Source organism: Struthio camelus, chromosome 1, assembly GCF_040807025.1.
Source record: "Struthio camelus isolate bStrCam1 chromosome 1, bStrCam1.hap1, whole genome shotgun sequence".
Classification (NCBI taxonomy): Eukaryota; Metazoa; Chordata; class Aves; order Struthioniformes; family Struthionidae; genus Struthio; species Struthio camelus.
This window is the reverse complement of record NC_090942.1, coordinates 164,228,150-164,250,435: the sequence shown is the minus strand read 5'-3', so window position 1 is coordinate 164,250,435 and position 22,286 is coordinate 164,228,150. Positions and strand designations below refer to the sequence as shown.

General features: G+C 56.1%; 1 protein-coding gene and 1 long non-coding RNA gene across 2 annotated transcripts; both read right to left on the bottom strand.

Annotated features, from left to right (window-relative positions):
• Positions 1 to 6,247: 6,247 nt before the first annotated feature.
• On the bottom strand, positions 6,248 to 13,060 carry ZIC5 (Zic family member 5). The gene is given in 4 exon segments (XM_068928139.1): positions 6,248 to 6,705; positions 11,592 to 12,464; positions 12,467 to 12,549; positions 12,551 to 13,060. Coding segments are annotated over 4 exon segments (1,758 nt in total). The 5' UTR covers positions 12,895 to 13,060.
• A 528-nt stretch (positions 13,061 to 13,588) lies between these two features.
• LOC138064641 (uncharacterized) lies at positions 13,589 to 20,978 on the bottom strand. The gene is made up of 3 exons (XR_011137875.1): positions 18,570 to 20,978; positions 14,872 to 15,041; positions 13,589 to 13,822 (listed from the first exon to the last, which is right to left on the bottom strand). It is a non-coding gene; the product is annotated as an uncharacterized lncRNA (long non-coding RNA).
• Between the last annotated feature and the right edge of the window lie 1,308 nt (positions 20,979 to 22,286).

The window sequence follows — 22,286 nt, the reverse complement described above, 5'->3', positions numbered from 1 at the left end:
TTTAAGGCTGAGTGCCCCTCGACAAGCTCTTTTTTTTTTTTTTTTTCTCGTGTCATTCAATATTTAATGCACTGTGCTTGTAATGCTACTACTGGTGCTCCTTTCTCAGCAAGTACATTATTTTTTCACGGTGCCCATGGCCAGGGAAAACCCTTTAGGCAAAGAAAATCAAAATGTTTGTTGTTTTGGATGACTTATAACTCTTGTTTAACACAAGCACTTTCAAGAAAGTATAACAGGCGCAGCCTCTAAAGCAAACAACGAAATCCTTGTGACAGAGTCCGACACAAAAAGCACATTGTGTTATGGACTATCCCTTTTCTCTCCTGCTAGATGGGTGCCTGTCTGAGGCTGAACACCACGATGCCATTTTACTTTTGAACTATTGTTTTTGAGTTATGCCATGTGGTCAAAAGGAGAAGAAGGGAGGTTGTTTCCAAGCTCATAAGACAAACGAGTTGCCTTTCATTGAACTACCCCAGAGCTCCTTTAAAACGAGGTTTAAATGTCACCTCCATGTTTTTAATGGACACAGGGCTTCAGGGGCGACCCTTCAAAGCGCCTTCGTAATAAACGACCCTTATTAAATATGTCTCTGCCTGGGAAAATCGCTGGGCAGTGGAGAAAAAAGGGGGAGTGGGGGGTGGGGGAAGGACAGGCAGCGCTTTGCCGGAGCTCGGCAGCCCCCCTTGCTCCGGCGGGCGCTGGCATGGAGCAAAAAGACGGGTCCCATTTTGGGTGCCCGCTGCCGGGGGTGCAAGGCGGGCGTGCGCAGGGGCAGGGGGCGGAGGGGGCACCCCGCTTCCCTCTCTCGTCCCAACCCCCTTTTGCCCTGAACTCCCCCCTCCCCCCCAAAAAAAATAAGAGGCCGAGTGAAAGGTTGGGGTGTTTTCCTCCTGACTTCTTTTTGTCCTTAGGAGAGTGGCGTCTGCGAGTCTGAGCTGCAAAGTTACTGATTTGCAGGCTGCATGTTAAGGCAGCCCATGTAAGTAATTTCTGCGGGCATCCCGGCAAAGGAGAACAAATCGTTGACAAAGGAGAGCCCTTTCAATTCAGCAGCGTCGTTAGGGAAACCAAAAAGTATTCTTCCTATAATAAGTTCCACTTCAAAGGATTTCTCATTCAACGGTGACTGCTTCGCACTTTTATTAAGTCCGGGCTTTTTCACTTGGCGGAATCATCTGTTTGGTTATTTTTCATCGTGTTTATTTTTCACCATTCACCCAGTACTTGTATTAAATAAACAAAGAACAATCGCTCTGCAAATAAAAGTGCTTAGGTGGGAAAAAAAAAAAAAGAGGGGGGCAGAGGAGGAGGAGAAGAGCTAGAGATGGAGCTTCTTCCCTGGTTATTTGTTTGTTTATCTGCTGAAGTTGGAGGGGGGATATTGCGAAGGTCCTGAAAAGGGGGGTGGAGGGGGGCGAAGATGGGAGAGAGGCCAAAAAATATGAGACGTTCTGATGAAGCGAAAATTGACTGCGCTAACACGGCATGAAACTAAAGGTCAATGCAACTGTATCTTAATAGAGTGTCTCGAATCGAGGTGGACTATTTTAAATGCAGCTTGCTTTTGCTGTGCTCATTGCCATAGCAATCCTAACGCTCCATGTTGATGTACCATAAAAGCAGTAGTTTGAATTTCAAAGAACCTGCCTTTGAACTTCTCCCTGCCTGATTAGGCACTTGCGTGGTGTGTGTGTGAATGCGGGAGCGTGGTTGTGCGCGCCGGGTGTGCGGGACGCCGGGCTGAGGGGCACAAACGTGGGAGCCCGGGGGCGAGCGGGGTGCGCCCGAGAGCGCCGCCGTGATTTGGGAGCCCGACAGTCCCCAGCCTCCTCGCTGATATTTTCTAGCCTGCTCGTACCTGGGAATATTTTCCCGGGGGGGGAATAAACAGGCCATCCTTGCAAGTTTTTTACAACTCTCTTGTCGACATCTCTAGCCGTACAAAACACGCGGGGAAAAACCCTGGGCTCCTGCCGCCACCCCCAACCCCCACCCCTCCGTGCAGCAATGCAAAGCTGCAGCCTGTCCCCGGGGGGCACCTATGTGCCCCCCACGCACTGCTCGATGTGTGTGTGTGTGTGTGTGAGCGTGTGCTGGGGGGGGGCACAGCCCCGACGGCTCTCCGACAAGCTCTCCCCTCTCCAGTCCCCACTTACCCCCCCACCACCACCCCGACCTGCCATTTCCCACACTCCCGAAATTTCTTAGCCCCTTAAAACTTTGATATCGCTGCTCTCCCCTTTAAAGGACTGGGCGCCGGCAATAGTGTGTGGTGAGATGTCTCACAGCCCTGAATACAAAGGTAGATGATTTAAACAGTGTTTGTTAGGAACACGTTTTGCCTAGAAAAGATGAAGTCTTTGATGATGGCCAACTTAGTGTCAATAAGTGGCTTTCTTTGAGACATATTCAGATGGGAACGTCTTGCTTGCCAATTGCCATAGAAATCTTAACACACCATGAAGATTGTCCAAGCGCCAAGCCTTCCGTTCTGGGCTAAATTACTTTGAAGTGGCGCAGGACGTGCACTGGTCAATTTTAACTCTATAGACTGGACAGAGAACACTAGGAGCGGGAGATTGTGCGTTTTAAAGCAGAAAATAAGAAGGGGAAACTTGTTTTATACACTCTATACAAGGTTCTGCTCATTGTCAGATATCTTTTATCTTTTATATTTCCCATGAATGATTCATGTCTTGGTGGCTTTGTGTTGCCCTCCTTTTCACAAGAAACTTCATTAGAGAGCTATAAGTTTTCCCATTGATTGGAGCCCTCATTTATGAGTGTTTTTCTGCTTCGTATGTTGGTTATTGTCATTCTGCTTGAAACAACTCTTTGCAACCTGTTTCACCTTTACCACATTTAACAAAACTGACTTAAAAAACACTCTAACCTTTTGGTGAAACTGTTCTTGACATTTTGACCAGTCATTTTCGAGCACTGGTAAATCACATGGAAAAAAAAAATGCTGGGCTCGCTTGATTTTTAAAAATAGGAAATTAGCCTCGAGGATGTTGACACACAGCTCTGCCTAGGATTTTTTAAACAGCAGGTTTCACTCGGGACTTCTCTCGCCGAAGTCACTGCCAGGGAAACAAGTATCCTCATTCAGCTCCTGAAAACTTCGTTCATTCAAGTGATCGCACGACATTATCTCTAGCCTGGCGCGACTGTGGATTTCAGAAAAATCTTCTGGCATACATTTTTGCCACTATGTCTTTTACCGAAGACTGGAACTATTTAACTCACTGTAAGGGGAGACTGCAAGGAAGACGTCTTTCCAAAGTAAATATTAACATTTCAATTGATTGGATTTGTCAGTGCTGATACTTTGATTAGCTGACCTTGAGGGAGATGAAAAATAGCGTGCGTAGAAATGCCTGACTTCTGTCTGAGAGATAGATAGATCTATCTATCTATCTATCTATCTATCTATCCATCCTCTGTACACAGAAAGGCAGCACTAAAATATCCAATTGTTTCATCATTAGGAGCCAAATCCTGTAATTCTTCTCGGCTCGTTCACACGATTAGTCCGCTTGAGTTCAATGGGCAAATACTCACGTGAGTAAACCGGCAGCACTGATGAAGAGGCAGGGATGGGTAAAACCACAACGTCCTAGGGAGGCGCATCGCTGCAAACTGAAACATAAATCTAGGAGAAACATTTTTACGTACATGTTTTGCTGGGGAAAGCTCAGTTATCTCAGCTGCCCCCAAATCTCCCGGCTCTTCTTCTGCGCTGTGATGCAGCGACTTTCTCTGCCTACCTAGCTACTGACCCGCCGCGTGTGTGTTTTGATCTCGCTCTGCCTCTCATCTGTCAGTAAGGCACATGCAATACATAGAAATAATATTTTTATTCATTTGCTTGATAACCGCTCTTGCTTTTTACGGGGTTTACAGAGATGAAAAAAATTAAAATTATTTTTACTTTATTTAGGAGGTATCATGTGTCATAAAATTGGTGGGCAAGTGTGTGATCCTACGTGTGGCAAGTACATAAAAATAGTGATATATCCCCCAGCGCCATATTTTATAAACCCTGCAATGTAGTAATGTATAGTGCAATCTATTACTGAAAAAATGCATAAATTAAAAAGTTCGTTTATAAATCAGCACGAAAATATCTCTAATAAGATTACATTACATAAATTATTCTTTAAAAAGTCCATACCTTACTTTTTTATTTTCTATTTATTCGAATAGGCTTTGAAAAATGAATAAAAAGCAAATCAAATGAACTTTAAAAAATTATTTTCTATTCAAGTTTTCTGTTTGTTTTTTTTTTTAAAGTAATGTCTGTTTCTTTAAATCCACCACAACAGTATGAAGACAACGTTTAAAGGCTTCCAGAGTGACAGCACCATGCACTGTACTAATAATATAATATCTCTATGAACTATATATATATATCATCACCAACACACCGCACAGAGGACATGCAGGAAGAGTCTGTTTCACATTACATTGTTCATTCAAGTAAGCTGAAAAATATAATGATTTTTTTTGTACAAACCACAGCATCATAAACAACAATCTATCACCAAAATTAATAATAGATTTCTTTGGTGTGCTCTGTACTCTGTCAGGAGGAAAAAAAAAAAAAAAAAAGGTGTTGTCAGAAAATAAATTAATTCAACTGTACAAAATAATCGCGTTCACATCCACGTTATTAACAATGACAAGACTACATCAACCATTCACAGCACACAAAACACATTTCCACAGAGCCTGGGGGAGGGGAGGCGACCACTTCACGTCCGCCGAGTCTCTGAGGAGGAATTAGCGCTCTTTAGTGTCCCTGCGCCCTGCTCGCTCGGGCCCAGCGCACCGGCCCCCTCCGCGCCCGCGGCACCTCCGCTCTCTGACCCGGGCCGGGGGGGGGGGGGGACTGCGCGGGGTTTGGCCCAGCCTGAGCACCCCCCGCTCGCCCCCCGTTTCCCAGCAGCTCCGGTCCCCTCCTCCCAGGTGACTCTGCCTGGCCACTCGGCCATTGCGTGAGGCTGGTGAAAAGCAAGAGTGCGTGGCTGCAGAGAAGAAATAAAACAACGACAGGGAAACAACATTTTTTTTGCTGTTTTTAAATCCGACCCCCTCAGCCTCAAACACCTTCCCCCCTCCAGCGGGTGCGCCCCGTCGGACGGCAAACCCCCGGCGACAGCCGCCTGGGTCTGGCTCCCCGCCGCCTCTGACCTAATGACTAACTGCACACGGGTCTGGACGGAGCAAGATGCCAAGTCTTCTTTTTCCAGATGAACTTCAAAAAAAAAAAAAATAGCCCTAATAATGCCAGCCCCCAAAAAGCGGAGAATCGCTGTCAGCTTTTGTGTGTTATTTAGGAAAAAATATATACATATCACAGTATCACAGTTGTCAAATAGCAGCGGGTTTCTTTTATTCTCCGGCTGTGTTTTAGGAGCCGTAAGCATACAAAATGTGGAGAAGCGGTAAGAGGAGTGCTGCATCTTTTGTCTTTCCTTTCCTAAATCGTTTTCACGTGGTTACAGCTAAGGGAGAAAGAAACAGGCTGGACAGAAAATACCGGGTGCGGGGAGGAACCCCACGACTCAGAAGAGACAGCAACAATTACAAAGGAGCTGAACTGAAAGAGGGGGGGAAACATGCTTTTATTTCATTTTATTTTATGGGATGGGTAACCTGTCCTCGACTGGTTGGAGGTTCAGCAGGTGCTGGTTTACAGTCAAGAGACCACGGCGAAAATGGGGCTTACGCAGCCTGAAAAGGAGGCCCTGGGATGGGAGCTGAAGTATTTAAGAGCCACTCCAGGAAATGGAGCAGGCTCTGTCAGCTCGCCGCCTGCGCACCGCACACCCTTCCCCTCTCTCCCTCTCTTGTAAAGAGAACTAGCGCACGGGCAGGGTATGAGCTGTGGGAAGTGCGCTCCGACTTTGGGCATCTCCCCGGGCATCCTCCCCCTCGCACGAACACGCAGCTCCGTTCACTGAGACAGTCCAGCGTGGCGTTAGCAATTCCTTTTTTTTTTTTCTTCCTTACAAAAAAAAAAAAAAGCAAGTCCGAGTCTCTTTAATTAAATTAGTTAACCGTACAAACACCATAGGGTTTCGTACACGGAATAAATAGCGCGAGTCAAACCTGATGGCACTTCCAGGCCGTCCCGCCACGCCAGGCGGGCGCCGCTGCAGCCCGGGCGAGCGCAGCAGGGCCGGGGCCGCCGACGGCTCGGCTCGGCCCGGCCCGGCCCGGCTCGGCGCGGCCCCTACGGGGCGGTTCTGCCCGCCGAGGTCCTGTGCGGCTCGTCGCCCTCGGAGCCCGGGGAAGCGGCGCGGCTGGAGGGCGTGCGGGGCCGTCGGGGCGCCCCGCCGGCTTGGCAGACGTACCACTCGCTGAGGTTGGTGACGGGCGGCGAGAGGGTGGCGGCGCGGCCGCGGGGCGGCTCGGCGGCCGGGTCCGCCCCCGGGGGCAGCGGGCCGTCGGGGGGCCCGGCCGGCGGGTAGCCCGCGGCGCCGGGCGGCGGCGGCGAAGGCGGCGGCGACTTGCAGTGGATCTTCATGTGCTTGCGCAGGGAGCTGGGGTGCGTGTAGGACTTGTCGCAGCCGCGGATTTTGCAGTAGTAGGGCTTGTCGCTGGTGTGGACGTGGGAGTGTTTCTTTCTGTCGCTGCTGTTGGCGAACTTCCTGTCGCAGCCGTCGAACTCGCACTTGAAGGGTTTCTCCCCTGCCGGGAACAACACCGCGAGTCAGCCCCGGCCGCCAACACCCGGCCCGGGGCGGCACCGGGAGGCACCCGGCCCGCGCCCGGCACCACGGCCGCCCAGCCTCCCCCGCCCGGCTCGGCCTCCGCCACCCTCTCGTTTTATCCCGCCCCCCCCCTTTTCTTTTAGTTTATGTTGTTGTCGGTGTTTTCCTCCCCGAGAGCTGCCTGGAGCCTCCGCCTGCCCCGAGCAGCCCGCACGGCCTGGCGTCAGCGGCACCGTGTTTCGCCAACGGCGAGATGAGGCTTGCGGCCTCCGAAAAATACGCCCTGCCCGTCGGGGCAGGGCCCCGGCTCGCTGGCCCTTCGCGGTGCTCCCCTTGCCCGTGAGAAACGTTCATTACGGGGCTAATGAACAAAACCAAACAAAACGTCTCAATGCATTTGCCTTCTAGGGCTGGGGTTTGTCTAGAGCCGGGCTGGCACATCTCGTGCGTAATCCTTTCCCAATAGTTTACTATGTTGGGGGAATAATTAGCTTTCGGGAATAAAAGTAGCACCTGTCTAAGCACTCAGATATAAACAGGGAGGGTGTGCGTGTGTTTGGGGGGGGGCAGGACAAGCAGAGGCCGGCCGTGCCCTGAGTGCGCGACAGCACCCAGCAGCCTTCGCTGAGCCCCCGCACGCTGGCGAGAATAACACCCTGCCAGAGCAACGGACACTAATAATGACAACAGGAGGCTGCCTATTAGGGTATGTGTTTTCCTGAGGCTAATTTGCGTCGGGAAAAAAAAAAAAAAACAAAAACTATGGCGAATCTATTTTAATAGCTTTACGCATTGCTTAACAGTTAAAGTAGTTGTGAAAATCAGCCTCGGGCATTTTTTGCCTGGCATACCTTTCAGTCCCACCGCCCTCCTGTAATACAATACTTTGGTACATGTGTGTTTGGTTACATAGAGCTGTGCTCCGGGCAGGCTCTTTCCCATAGTTCTTGAATGGGGGCTGAGTAAATGCCTATTATTGAAGTAACCGGGGGGGGGGGGGGGGAAATGTGCCAAATCAGTGCATTACACACGGAAGAGAATTTAAGAGAGAGTAACTTTGTCTTTCTCCGTCACGTTCTTTCTCTGTCACGCTGCACGTGGATCTGACGTACGTATCAGACACACAGACCTAGACAGACAATCCTTAACACGATTATTGCGACTTCCGAGTTAAAAATGCTGGCGTTTTAGGCAGGGGAGATGACTATTTTAAGATATGAATTGTTTGGGACATTCAAAAATAACAACCCATCAGCTCTCTCGTTGGCCACATTTCGGATTTTGACGGTGCGATTTTTTTTAACCGTTCCTTATAGCTTGTAAAATCATATCATATTTACCGAAATAGTAATGGGAAGAAAGGAAACGATTTTTATTTTTAAAAGCAAGCTGTTTTTCTGCTGTTACTATAGAAACCTGTGCCCCCGCACCCTATCTACACATCAACTTTTTTTTTTCAATTAAAAACTGCTCACCTACCAGCGAGGTGGTAGCACTAGAGAGAAAGAGCAAGTTTATCCTTTTTTGAAAAGAAACGGTGTTAAGCAAATGCATCTCGTGGTTTTTAAATGCAGTTTTCACGTGCACAGAAACGAGCGCACAGTCTCACTCCCGCCGAGAAAAATCTCGCCGCGCAGAGAAAGTCACCTCGTTTCTTCATTTTCTCGGAAACAAAGCGAATCTACTGGAGGGCTTAGCTATCTCAGTATTACTTTATTAAAAAAGAAGAAGAAAAAATAGGTTTACATGTCCTACTCCAGTCTGAAACCCGAGGAGGTTCAAGGAAAGCCATCTGACAGATGCACTGATTTGCACAATTTGCAGCAGGCACTGGAGCTGCTGGGAAAATTGTTTCCATCGGGACTTAAAAAAAAAAAAAGGAACTGCTGCTTTTAGCGAACATCGAGATTGCAATGATCAAATTTCACAAAATTAGAAGCAAGAAGGGTCCGAAAGTGTCCCTGGCACGCTGACGAGGGCGTCACGTCAGAGCTTAACCATTTGTAGGGAGTTTCAGCCCAAGGGAGCGGGCGAGCCGCCGGGCGCCGTGCCCCAGCTCCTGCCGGGGGCTGCGAGCAGCAGCAGCCGCCGCCGGGGCCCGGAGGGACTTTGGGGTCGTTTTTGGGGGTGGGGGGAGAAATCGTCGGGGGAAGCCTAGCGATGCTGAGCACCAGCTGCGGCGAGGGGCCGCGCTTTGCAGGCGCTTGTTCCGTTCTCGTTGGGAAAACAAGGATCTGCGGAGTCGGGACGATGTTTTGCCCGAGAAAAGGGACTAGTTGCACGGTGCAGCGTGCGGCTGCGGGACTCGAGCAGCCCGGGGTAACGTGGCCCACGGCAGCTTTAAAAGAGGGGAAAGAAAAAAAAAAAGCCAAAAAAACGCCACCTAAATTACAGACAGATTCTTCCTGGAGGATTGCTAGAAACGCGTAAAATCCCTCGAGGGTTACACGTACACAATTACGGTGCGAGGATTTGCTCTCTTTTTTTTGGCCTTCCCCCCCCACCCCCCCGTAAAAAAAATGGCCGCAATAATCGAACCGTTTGTAACTCTCTCGTGCTGCCAGCCTGCACCCGGCTACATTAGAGCCGAGCGGCGAAATTATAGTAATTAATCAGATTGGGATGGCAGAAGGTTTGGGTCCTTCACCGCACTTCCTTGCATCTCGTCCACTCGAGGGCTGTGCGTGGGGCAGACCTGGGAAAGAGCATCCCCCTTCCCTCTCCCGTGGGCCGAGTTGCCACTCTCGGGGGGTTGCCCCCCCCGTTCCCCCTTGATTGCAGCAGCTCTTTCTGCGTGGCGAGGAGACAACCCGCGGGACGTCGTCTCGCGTGGAGCAACCACAACTCACGCGTGAGCGCCCCGAGACCCCGCGGGAGCTGCGTGGAGGAGCCCGCGGGCACCCCCGGCCGCGAATGCCTTTTGCGGGTGTTCATGCCCCACGCGGGACGGGGGGGGGAGAGGGGGCCGGAGCCGGGCCCCGCGTCTCGGAGCGGGGGAACCGCGGGCCCTTTGCTGCTCTTGGGGTCTCTCTGTTGTCGCCGGGAGCGAGGGGTCCGCGCAGCGCAGCGCAGCGCAGCGCACGGCCGCGGCTCGAAGCTGCACATTGCGCCTGATAAGGCGCTCAGGTTCTTTTTTGGCAACTTTCCCTGCCGAATCCCTCTTCTTCCTTCCCTCCCTGCCCGCCCCTTCCCCAAACCTCCCTCTCCCCCGCCTTGAGCCGCGACGGGGACGGAGCTGGAGGAGTCGAGAAGGTCCGCGCTGAAGTTTTGTTTTTTGCAAATCAAGACCCACAGATGGGTTAGAGCCGGATGAGAAAAAAAAAAAAAAAAAAACCACGGCTTCTCGGAAGCGCCTCCAGCATTTAACTCATTCCGCAAGGCCAGGAACACAACAACAACAACAACAACAACAACGCGTCAGGCTGCCCGCCGGAGAAACCCCCCCGGCTGCGCACCGCGCAGGCTGGGCGCCGGGAGCCGCGCGTCCCCGCAGCGCCGTAAGGGCTCATGCCTGACGTAGTGGCAAGATAAAAATCTATAATCCTTTCAGCCATGGGCCATTTGGTTTTACATTGGAACAACACGTCGCACGTTCTCCGCTTTTCTCTTCCCGGCAACACACAATAAATCAAGAAAGCAATTATGTAAACTCCACTTCCTTAAGTGTCCTCCGAGGAATAATATTTGTCTACCACTATAAATCCCAACTTCGTTCGTTTCCAGCAGAGTTTTTAAACCCAGATTGAAATGCGTATTTCGGGGGTGGCGAGAGGGGAGGAGAAAGAAAGAAAGAAAGGGGGGAAAAAAATAAAACCCCCAAACGCTGCTTCCTCCCCCCCGCCCCCGCTCCCTTCCCGAAACCCGAGCGCCTCCAGCAGCGCCTGCCCTCCGAGGGGTCCCGGCCGGGCTCCCCCGCTAGCCCGCTCCTTCCAGCCGCGGCTCAGGGCTCCGGCTCCTGCAAAGCCCGAGCTGCTTTGCAGTTTCCTCCTCAGATCCACAAAGGGAGGGCAGCATCCTTCGGCACCCCTTCCGCCGCCCAGCACCCTCCTGCCCGCCGCGGCACCAGCAGCACCAGCAGCAGCACCAGCAGCACCAGCAGCTGCGCCCGCCCGCTGCCACCGGCCGGCTCCGCAGCCCCAGCAGCTCGGGCAGCCCCCGGTAGCCCCGGCACCTCGGGCGGTACCGGCACCTCGGGCGGTACCGGCAGCCCCCGACAGCCCCGATCGCGGCGCCGCCGCCCGCTGCAAAGGGGAACTGCGCCCCCATGAGACCCGGCCGCCCCATCTCAGACGGGCCTCCTCCGCCAGCAGCCCGGGATAAACAACCCCCCCCCCCCGCACCCTCCCCAACCACCACCACCCCGGCCCGGCTCTGTCACCCCGCGGCAGAGAAAGCAGGAAAGCCAGAAACACCGTCCGTGCTGTTGTGCCGAGAGGCGGCCGGAGCTGGGCCCCGACGGGCGCGCTCGTCTTCTCCTCGCTCTTCTGCAGGGGCTGCCGCTTCTCTCCTCCCCCCCCCACCCCCGGCTCCGCGTTTATTTATTAATCTGTGTATTTATCGGTGGCCGTCGGGGTGTGGGGAGGGTGTTTGGCCGAGGGGGTGGGGAGAGAGCGGCGGAAGGTGCAGGGGGGGGTGGGCACGTGTGCGCGCCGGGCCGAGGGGCTGGGTGCGTGTGCGTGTGCGCGCGTGTCCCGTGTGCTGCCGAATTACTTATTCATGAAAAAGTCACATGTCCGACGGTAACGTAGGAGAGGAGGAAAAGGCGGTGGGGGGGGGGGGAGAAAAGGAAAGAAAACCTTTACGGAGGCAGCGAGAGAGGCGGTGGGGCGGGGAGTTGGGGGTGGGGGGGAAGGGGATACCCACCTGTGTGAGTCCGCTTGTGGATCTTGAGGTTTTCGGAGCGGGCGAAGACCTTCCCGCAGCCGGGGAAGGGGCAGGGGAAGGGCTTCTCTCCCGTGTGCACTCGGATGTGGTTGATGAGTTTGTATTTCGCTTTGAAGGGCTTGCCTTCCCGGGGACACTCCTCCCAGTAGCACACGTGGCTGCTCTGCTCGGGCCCGCCGACGTGCTCCACGGTGACATGGCTCACGAGCTCCTGCATGGTGCTGAAAGTTTTGGAGCAGGGCTTCCTGCCGCCCGGAGGCGGCGGCGGCGGCTCCTCCTGGTCGATCCACTTGCAGATGAGCTCCTGCTTGATGGGCTGCCGCATGTAGCGCAGGAAGGCCCCGGCCGCCGCCGCCGCCGCCGCCGCCCCGACGTGGTGGTGATGGTGGTGATGGTGATGGTGGTGATGGTGGGCGGCGGGATGCGGGTGCCCGTGGCCGGCCGCGCTCAGGCTGCTGAGGTTCACGGAGCCGTAGCCTTGCAGCGCCGACGAGGAGGCGGCGGCGGCCCCGTAGTGCGCCTCGGCGCGGCCGTACAGCTCCCCGCCGGCGGCGGCGGCCGGCAGCCCCAGGCGCATCTGCCCGTTGAGGGGCGGCTGGCGGCCGCCGGGCGCGCCCTGCTCGGCGGGCAGCGGCGGGAAGGCGGCGTGCGCGCCGTCGGCGGCGCCGTAGGTGCCGGCGGCCGAGATGAAGACGCCGTGGGGCGGCGGGTGCGGGAGGTGGGGGGAGCCGGCGGGCGGCTGCTGCTGCTCGCCCAGCGCTCCGTGCATGCTGGCGGCGGCGGCGGGGGCGGGGGGCAGCTCCCGGCGCAGGAGGAAGTCGCGGCCCGCCGCCCCCCCCGACGGGTAGCCCGGCAGGGCGGCGGCGGCGGTGGCGGCGGCGGCGGCGGTGGCGGCGGTGGCGGCGGCGGTGGTGGCGGCGGCGGGCGCGGCGAAGGCGGCGGTGGCGGCGGCGGCGGCGGCGGCGGCGGTGAGCGCCTCGGGCGTGAGTTTGAGGGCGGCGGGCTGCGCCATGTGCTCGGGTCCGAGCGGCGTGAGGGCGCCGCCGGGGTCGCCGCCCGCGTCCCCCGGGTGGAGGTGGGCCGCGTGGTGGGGGTGGCCGTGGTGGGTCCCCAGCCCCGGGAAGCCTGTCATGTTCTGATGAGGATGGGGCTGAGCCGCTGCCAAATCCGCTAATCTCAGTGTCGGGTTCCTCTTGCTCAAAGGGGGCTCCATAACGACACAATCAAGCCCATCTACGCTCGCTGTTGTTATTTTTTTCCCTCTACCCGCCTTCAAAAACATGTATATATTAAGCGGCTCTTTAACTTCTTTTGTCTGCGCTCCTAACTCCGCGTATCCCCGTCCCCACTCTGTCCTCCAGCGATTGGCAGAGCGCTCACCACATTTGAGCTGCACAGTGGGAAATACGGTTTGGCCATGGCACCGGAGGGATTGGACGGATCCCGATGATTGGCAGCGGCCGCCGCCGCGCCATTGGCTCCCTTTCAGGCCGCCGGCGCAGCGGGGATCCGCCCCCGCCGCCCCCCCCCCCCCGAAGTTGCACTTGCAAAAAACTTCGCGCGGGGCCCGACGGGGCGCCCCCCGCCGCGGCCTCCCCCCTCCAACCCCCCCCCCCGCTCAGCCCACCGCCCGGCCCCGGTGCCGCCCCCCGCGGGCCCCGGCGAGGGGCCGGGGGCCGGCCCCAGCTGCAGCCCCCCCGGCGCCGGACGGGGCGCCCGGCGCCGTGTTGACGTTTTGTGAAGCTGCGGGGATTTCTCTCCTCGCCTGGGGAGCGGTGCTGCCCGCTGCAGCAACCAGCAACCCACTGCCGGGCCTGCTGCTGGCGTGGTGGTGGGTTCCGGGTCATTTCATTTCATTTCATTTCATTTCATTATTTTATTTTATTTTATTTCATTTATTTTATTTCATTTCATTTCATTTCATTTCATTATTTTATTTTATTTTATTTCATTTATTTTATTTTATTTCATTTTATTTCATTTCATTTCATTTCATTTCATTTCATTTCATTTCATTTCATTTCATTTCATTTTTGGGGTGGGGGGAAGGCCATCATTCATTCATCGGAGAGTCCTGGGGAAAGCACGCCCTGGTGGAAGACACACGCGTACACACACACGCACACACACGAGCGAGGCCGAGGCCGTCTGCGCTCACGACCAAGGCACGCGATGGAAGGCAATACTCGGGGAAGGCAGCCAACGTTTTCCTAAAAAGAAAAAAAAAAAAAGGGAGGGAGAGGGGGGGAGAGGGAGGAGGAGAAATTCCTTCCCTTTCGAAAATAAATGAGTAAGCAGTTGAGGAGGAGGCACGCGGCACATGGGAGGCAGAAGTTTTGGGAGCCTGTGCGCTCGCCGCCCGCTCGCCCTCCTTTAGGGCTTCCTCCCGCCGCGGTGCCCCGCGGCCCCTTCGCAGGGGTGCCCCGTCGGGGGGGGGGGCCGCGCTGCGCCCCTCGCGGGTGGACGGGGCTGCCGTCGGGGCTGCTCCCGGGAACCGGGGCGGGGGGGGACACCCCCACCAGGCAGCTCCCGCCGTGTCTGCCCTAATGCAGCAAGGACGAAATAGGGACTAAATAGCCGCAGTCACTCCCCCCGCTATTACGCCCCTTAAAGCCCTGGGGGGGGTGATGACGCGTGGGATCCGTGGGCTGCCAAACGGGAGGAGTCCCAGTCCGTGGGCTGCCTGCGAGGGGCTGCGGCCAGGGAAAGTGGTGGCTGCCGTGGAGGGGGTGCAAGTGGAGGGGCACGGGAGAGCGGATGGGTGTCCCCTCCACACCCCCACCAAAGGGGTCCCCGCTTCGGCCACGATGGGAGCCGCCCTCGGGGCACGGCAGGAGGCTGCTGCCGACTGGGGGTGCCGAAGGGGGGACAGGCGAGGGCAAATCCCCTGCCGAACCGAAATGGGGGGGGGGGCGAAGGGGGGGAGGGAGGAAAAAGCATTCAAGTGACTTTTCTCCAGAGCAACGGGACGTGAGGTGTCGCCTGCTTCCCTCACGCTCGTGTCCCGTGGGGATGCCCACTCTGCTCCTGGCAGCCAGCGCAAGCGACAGTGCCCGTGGCTGCGTGCGGGGCGCTGCGGGGCGCGGGGGGGGGGGGCGGCAGAAACCCCCGCCCCCCCCAGGCCCTGCCACCTGAGCCCCTGCACGGGCACACATGTGCCTGCAGCTGCTCCACCGCGGAGCCATTTCCCCCCAACATGTCCCGGGCCAGGCTCCAACCCTGCCCTCCTCCATCCCCCGCAAGGCCGGCTGCTGCTCACCTGGGGAAAGCGAGCAGGATTTGGGCTCCCGGCCCAGGAGCCCCGAGGAGGGTCCAGGCTGCACCCCGGGAGCCTGCGGCGCAGGGAGCTCTGCCTTGGTCCCCGCCAGCGGGAGCGGGACCCGCGGGGAGCCCCCCGCGAGGGGAACCTGGTCGGGGGGTTTAGCAAGGCTGCAAGGGAAAGAACAAGAATAAATAAGCCCTGGCTTTCCAAACGGGCTGCTTGATGCTGTTATTGGGCGGTAAAAACTTTTCCTCCCATACTAGCGTATATGCATACACTATATATATATATATTTTATATATATATATACACACACGCGCGCGCGTGCATTTATAGATGTATATGTATATGAAACACTTCCCCCCCCCTCCCAAATTCTGGGCACTTTGCTGCGTCGCCTTCCCGAGGGGTAATGGTTTAATGGGGGGATGCGTGGCCGAGATGCTGTGAACGTGAATAACACTTATTGCGGCTACGCGGTGTCTGGTGCACGCCTCCTCGTACAGCTCTTGTTAAACGCAGCGTGATGTGTATCTGTCATCGATTTCATATGTCTTAATTCAAATATATTCCCCCCCCCCCGATCAATTCCCTTTTAGGAGACGCTATAAAACAAAGACAATATTTTAGCGCTGAGGAACAAGCAGCTGACCTGCCACTGTCAAGAGGGAGGGTCTGGCCCCTGCTCACGTGGAAATTCGCCCGTTTTTTCTAAGTCGGTGCAAACGCTGGGAAACGAAGGTGTCTGACAGTTTGGGACAATTTCGGACGGTGCCAACTTCCAGAGGCCGTCAGGAATTAAAGCCAATTAACTCGCTTTCCGCCGGCGCTCTCCGCATCCCACGTTAGGCCCAGGCCGCCCCAGCCCGGGGCTTTTGCAGCGGGGCCCCCCCACCCCCGGGGCCGCCCCCCTCGGCCCCCCCCCTCCCCGGGCAGCGGCCGTCGGGGCTCAGCCCCCCGCCGGAGCCGGCTGCAGGGCCCTCTGCAAACTTGCCAAATAACCCCCCCCGCCCCCCGCCGCCGCACACAGCCGAGGCGGGCAGCGAAGGCGGAGGGGGAGCCTGTCAGCCCTGAAATCCTTCCGTGGAAGCCCCCCTTTGAACGGGGGTCGGGGCGGTGGGCTCGGGAGGTTTTTCGCCGTGAAACGTTGTGCGGCACAGGCTGCGTTATGGAAATGTATGCTAATGATCGTGAACACCATTTACAAACAATCGTCTTTAATGCACTTCTTATTGATAGTTTGGGAGCAGGGAGCAATATTTTATAACGTGGAAAACATCCTTCTGGGGAACCATTAGGAAGAGCGCGCAATTACCGCTTTGAAACCCAGGAAGACCTCCAAATCTGCTAAAACACATTGCCTCCCGCCCGGCCCGGCGCGGCTGTTTGCAGGCCGCCTTTTTTCGCTCGTGGGGCTGCCCCGGAGCAGGGGGGGAGCGTAGGGAGAGCCCGTCGGGCGGGCCCCTCCGCGGACACGCGTGGGAGGGCGCAGGCGGGGCCGCTCCGTGGAGCCCGGCGCTGCCAGCAGCGGGCGGGAGCCGCAGCCCCGCGACGGCTGAAGGAGGCCGGCTGCTGCGGGCACCCCCCCGCCCCCGCCCCGTCTGCAGCATTTCTTGGGGGGGGGAGTTATTCAGAGGACCTGGGGCCCCCTCCCTCTTCCCCTCCGCCGCCCAACCCAGGCGCCAAAGTACAAAGCTGGGAGATGATTTAGGGCTGCTCCCCGGGTACGGAGGCAGCGGGAGCCCGACGGGGGTCTCCGTGGATGCCCCAGCGCTGCCAGGGGTTTGGGCTTTTTTTTTTTTTTTTGGGCTGTGCCTCCTCCCCTTCTTTCTGGAGGGGATCAAGGGAGGATATCTCATAGCCTTAAAAAAAAAAAAAAAAAGAGTCTCCTGCTCCTAAAAAACGCTGAGTTTTCAGCACCTCGTGCACCAAAACGGCAGCCTGAGTGCTCAAAGGCCGCTGTGCAAGGGTGCCCGTCCGCGCCGTCGGCGCGGGGCTGCGGGGCCGGCGGGGCTGCTGGGGCCGGGGCCTTTCGGCGGCTGCGAAAGTTTACGAGTTGCTATTTTCAGTGCTCGCCCGGCCAGGGAAAACGTAATCCATGCCCGCACATCCCCTTCCGGGATTTGCTCAAAAATGAGAAAATATAAAATACATGCCCGGGCATCTATCTGTCTGTCTCTACAGATACACGAGAGAGCGGCTGGGAGAGAGAGGCGGCCTCAGGAAACCCAGGCCAAATTTTCCTCTGCGTTTTCTTCCCCCCCCCCCCCCCCGCCTTCCCCTCTCTCTGTAGCCCAACGTCACCATTGGAAGAAGCTGTTGAGATAAATCAAATAGTGACACTTTGACGGCTTTACTTGTATAAGCAATATGGTTACCATATGGCAATGTTATTTATGAATGACAGCATAAATTGTATTACAAAGTCCATCGCGCTTTATTGGAAAGCTTCTCCTCTGTCACTAGCATTTATATGGCCATCTCCATTACGGAAAAGGTGCAGCTAATAAAAACTCCGCCGGAGAGCCCGTTTTGGGGGCGTTGCGCTGGATCTGCGCTCACGCTCGGCTGCCGAAAGAGCCGCGCAGCGGGGCAGGGCGCTGGGCGCGCGCGCGGGGCGAGCAAAGTGCGCGGCTGGCGCATCCCTGCGCCGCAGCTGCGCACGGCATCGCCCAGGCACCGGCTGCTGCTTGGCCGACGTCCCCGTCCTTAAAAACCGTAGCTACACTACTCATCGCCTCCTCCGCCTTACTGCATCACTGCCGATCATGCTTTTATACAGCAACTTTTTTTTTTATAAGTGCAACTGAGAGAACAATAAATATTAATGACATGAAAGAAAGGTGCTCCTTCCTGCTTCCTCCCCACGCTATAGTGGTTCTTTAAAAAAAAAAAAAAAAGGCACGTAAAAGTTACAGCTTTGGCTGAGATTTTCATTATTTCCCCTTTTTCTTTTACATTACGCTGCTGTTAGAGGCTGACAAAGAACTTTTGTCCCGAAGTGTGTTTTACAGAGGGAGGCTACAGCACAACACATGTGGTCTTCACGGGTCATAGGTCGAACGGCCTAGAAGTGGCTAAGATCGGCAGAATCAAAGGTAACCTGCAACTTAATATCCTGTTGATGATCTTGTTGAATTTATGAGTGTCTGTGATACAGACAACGGTGCAAGTGATTCGGCTTAAATTGGCCTGCTCTTTTCAGGTGACGGGGCCCGCAGCGTGCCCCCACCCCGCCCCGCACCTCTCCCTTTTACTCTGGGGGGAGAAACAAAGCCGGAATTGGGGAGTGAAAGTCCCCATCTCCCTCCGGGTCCCTGCTCGACCCTCCCTTTCCCCGCCGAGGCGGCAGCGAGCCGCGTCCCGCCTCGACGGCGGCCGCGCCGGGCCGCGCACCGGCCGCGCTCGCAGCCCGAGGTGGCGGCAGCGCGGAGGGCGCAGGTTGCGCACCCACCTCCCAGGGACGCGGAGCAGCCCGGCAGCTGCTCGCCCGGGACGCTGACACCTACCAGGGAAAGATGCTGGAAGGCGAAGGCGGTATAGAGAGGACAGAGAGCCCACGGCGAGGGGGGGGAAGCACCCAAGAGGTTACTCTTGCTCTCCCCCCACCCCGCGCCCCACTCCGGCTCCCTCCTTATTAGCAGCCCGTACGAGCAAGAGCAGAGTAGTTTTAAAGAAAATTTCGGAAAACTTACAGAGAGGGGAATGTTTTTCTCAGGAAGGCTGACGTTTGCTCTGCAGGTCTGGCACCTCCAGAAACCTGTTGAAAAACTTATTTCAGTAAAACAGTTTAGCAGAGACTTCGGGTGAGCGCTTTCCTCCTCCTAAAGATGCAATGAGCTGAAGATGCAGTTTCTGGCGATGGCCCTGCGAGCGAGTGCGGGGCTGGCTCGCTCGCTGCCTCTCTCCCTCCCTCCCTCTCTCTCTCTCTCCCTTTCCCTTTTTACCCTGTGACATGGGGGAAAGGGGTTTTGCGGTTTGCAGAGAAATAAAGCACTTCTTAGGAGGGACGGCGACGTGACTTTGAACTTGGATCAGCTCCTCTGTTTCCTGCAGAGAGAGTAGGGCTGGAGCCCTCAAAGAATAGCCAAGAGCGTCCAGCCCGCGGGGTCTGCGCCGGGAATTAACCGATTCCCCCCAAAGTGTCCCGATGCCGGCGCCGCAGAGCGAGCGGGCGGCGGCGTGACGGGAAAGAGAGAGAGAGAGAGACAGACAGACAGACAGACAGAAAGAGAAAGAGAGAAAGAGAGAGAGAGAAAGAGAGAGAAGGCAAAGAGGCAAGGAAAGAAGGAAAGGAGAAAGGAGGAGGGAAGGAAAGAAAGAAAGAAGGAAGGAGGAGGAAAAGAAATAAAGAGAAAAGAAAAGAAGGAAAGAAGGAAAGAAAGACGAAGGGAAAAGATGGGGGGGGTAAGTATTTGTATTAACATTTCCTTCGCTCTCTCTCTCTCTCCCATTTTATTATTATTATTATTATTAACGTATTTTTAACTGAGAATTTTCCCTGGGCATTTTGAGCTCCTTTCTAATCTCAGCTGCAGTAACTACTTAAAAAAAATTTCTGTCGGGGGAAGAAAAAAAAAGTGCATTCAAGTGGCTAATTGCACGTAGAATTTTTCACTTATCTGGAGGCAGCCGATATAGAAGACCAAGCTTTCTTCTCCAAGTTGGGCTCTCTAAATCCCCAGCAGTCGCTCAGGGCACCTCTCAGACCTCCGCCTCTGAAACCTTTCAGGGAAGGAAAAATAGAATTTGTTCGCGGCCGGTCCCTGGGAGCCTGGGGGGTCAGGACAAGGACAGCATATGCTCGAAAGCTGCAGCCTGGGAAGAGAGTATATGGGGAGCAGACACTCCTGCCTGCAAAGACAGGAGCAAGTGACGGCGTGGTGAAGAGGAAAGGGCTATTGGCATCAGAGGTGGAGGTCTACATTAATATTCAGTATATCTTCTAGTGCTCATTTCGGGTGAGAAGGAACCCCACTTCTCCACAAATTAAATCCTTGCCTTGTTCAAAGAGCAATGAACGGTATTGGCACATTTCACCCACTTTCGGGACAGGCTTTGAAACGGTTTTAACTGTTTAGTGGCGGCGATAGAGAAATATTTAAACAGCCTTAGATTGCTGACAGTGATGCCTTTTCCATCTATCTGTCTATCTATCCATCGTTGCAAAAATCTCTCCCGGACGCAAGTCCCACTTCTGAGCGTGCCTGTGCCTGATGCGGGATTTAATGCCGCGAGGAGTCACAGGAATGTCGCTGGGAGAATTTAGTTCGCCTCCGAAAAAAAAAAAAAAAAGCCCAGGCAAATCAAACAAATTCCTACATTTTTGGTTTCTTCTCCTCAGAGCACAGAGCTGATCAGAATCTAAACGCAAGATTAAGTGCCGGAAGGTTAATACTGCAAATGTTATGTCGCGTTTTATTTTTTTAAGCCTTATTTATTGGTTACTTACTGGCCCTATAATGATTATTTTTCAGCCACTACAAAACAAACCAAAGCAGGGGCCAGACATGTATTTACTGGAGGGGGAGGGGAAGTGGACTTGTTTGCTCTGTGTGTGTGTGTGTGTGTGCGCTCTGTATGCTTTTTTATTCCTGCCATGTAAGAATCCGGTTTCCAAATAACAATGGCAGGGTGGGGTTTCTTTTTTTTTGGTTTTTTTTTTTGTTGTTTTTGCTTCTTTTTGAAAGAAAGGGAAGAGGCAAGGAAAGCTCCTGAAGCATCTGCTCCCAGATGCACACCCAACACATGCACATCGACTCCCTTGCTCCTGCGCAAGTGGTTTAAAAGACCAAAGCAGCCGGGTGACGGTTTTCGCTTCTATTTTGTTTCTATTTTATTTGTCTCTCAGCCGTAGTAGCACCGCCGGCGTGACTTTTATTTGATTTCCCCCTCCGTCCTTTTATCGATCCTGTGCTTAATTTGCTTTAGCCGAAAAGGGGGAAGGGGGCCGCAGCATGGGCAAGTTCCCCCCTCCCCTCCACCACCTCCTAAACAAAAAAAAAAGAAGAAGAAGAAAACACACACACAGAGACACACAACCCCCTGTTTATGTTGGAAGCCCCTCGCTTTGTTTGTTTGCCTCCCGAGGCAGGATCGCATGGCCAAACGCACATCGATATTTTCCGTGCGTGCGGCTGGCCGCACAACCCCCCCCCCTTACCCCCCCCCGAGGCCGCCCCTTCTCTTCCCCTGCCCGCGGAGCGGGTGGGGGACGACGACGACACCCCCCCTTCCCCCCCCCCCAAAAAAAACAACCCTGCCGAGAGGGGCGCGGGCAGAGGCCGGATGGGATCGGGGGCTGCGCGGCTCACGCTCCGCGCCGTGGCGGGCGGGGGCCGGCGGGCGAGCGGCGTCGGCGGCGTTTGGCCGGCGTTGGGGCGGGCGTCGGGGCGGCGTCGGGGCGGGCAGGGCCCCGGCACGGCGCCTCGCGATTAGCCGCTGCCCGGGGACGCCCGGATGGACGGGGCGGCCCGGGCCAATGAGCGGGAGCGGGGAGAGTGACCGGGCGGCTGTTAAAGGGGGCGTTGGAAGAGGAGCTGCCAGTCCAGGCGGAGAGAGAGGGAGAGAGGCTGGGCAGGGAGAAAGGGAGGAAAAAGAGGGAGGGGGGAAAAAAGGAAGGAAAAAAAAAAAAAACAAGCGAGAGAGAGAGAGAAGGGAGGGGTGAGGGGAGGGGGAGAAAAATAAAAAGCAGCCGCCTCAGCATCGCCCACCGAAATAAACGGCGGAGGAGAGAGGAGCGAGAGAGGAAGCGAAGGGAGCGAGCAGGCGCGGGCGGAGGGCGACGGGCTGCAACTCCGCGCTGCTCCGCGCCGCTCCGCGCCGCTCCGCGGCCCCTTTCCCGCCCCCCCTCCCCGCCTCCCCATCCCACCCCACCCCCCACCGCCGCCCTTATTGTTTTTAATCCGCCTTTTGGACCCCCTCCCCTTCCATCCCCTCCCCTCGCCCCCTCCCCGCGCCCCTCCGCGGCGGCAGGCCAGGGCGGCGGGGCGCCCGCCCTCCCCCCGAGTCCCTTTTCCTCCGTGGGAACCCGCGGCTGCAAGTTTTCTCCGTGAGAAGCCACCGCTGATGCCCGGCGGAGGATAAAACGAGAGCGGGGCCGAGAGGGCAGGAGGCGGCGGCGGCGGCGGCGGGGGGGGCCCGAGGCGGCGGGGAGGGCCGCGGCCCACGCGGGGAGCGGCGGGCGGGGGCCGGCGGCGGTGACACCTCGGCGGCGGAGGGGGCGTGAGGTGGGGGGGGGGGCGCGGTGTGTGTGTGTAGTGTGTGTGTACGTGTGAGTGTGTGTGTGTGTGCGGCAGGGAACGGCAAGGCTCGCCTCGCCGCGCCCCCCCCCCAACCACCACCACCTCCGCCCCCCGCCCGGTCCCCGCCGCCAGCCCCGTCCCTCCCCTGCTCCCCCTCCCCTCCCCTGC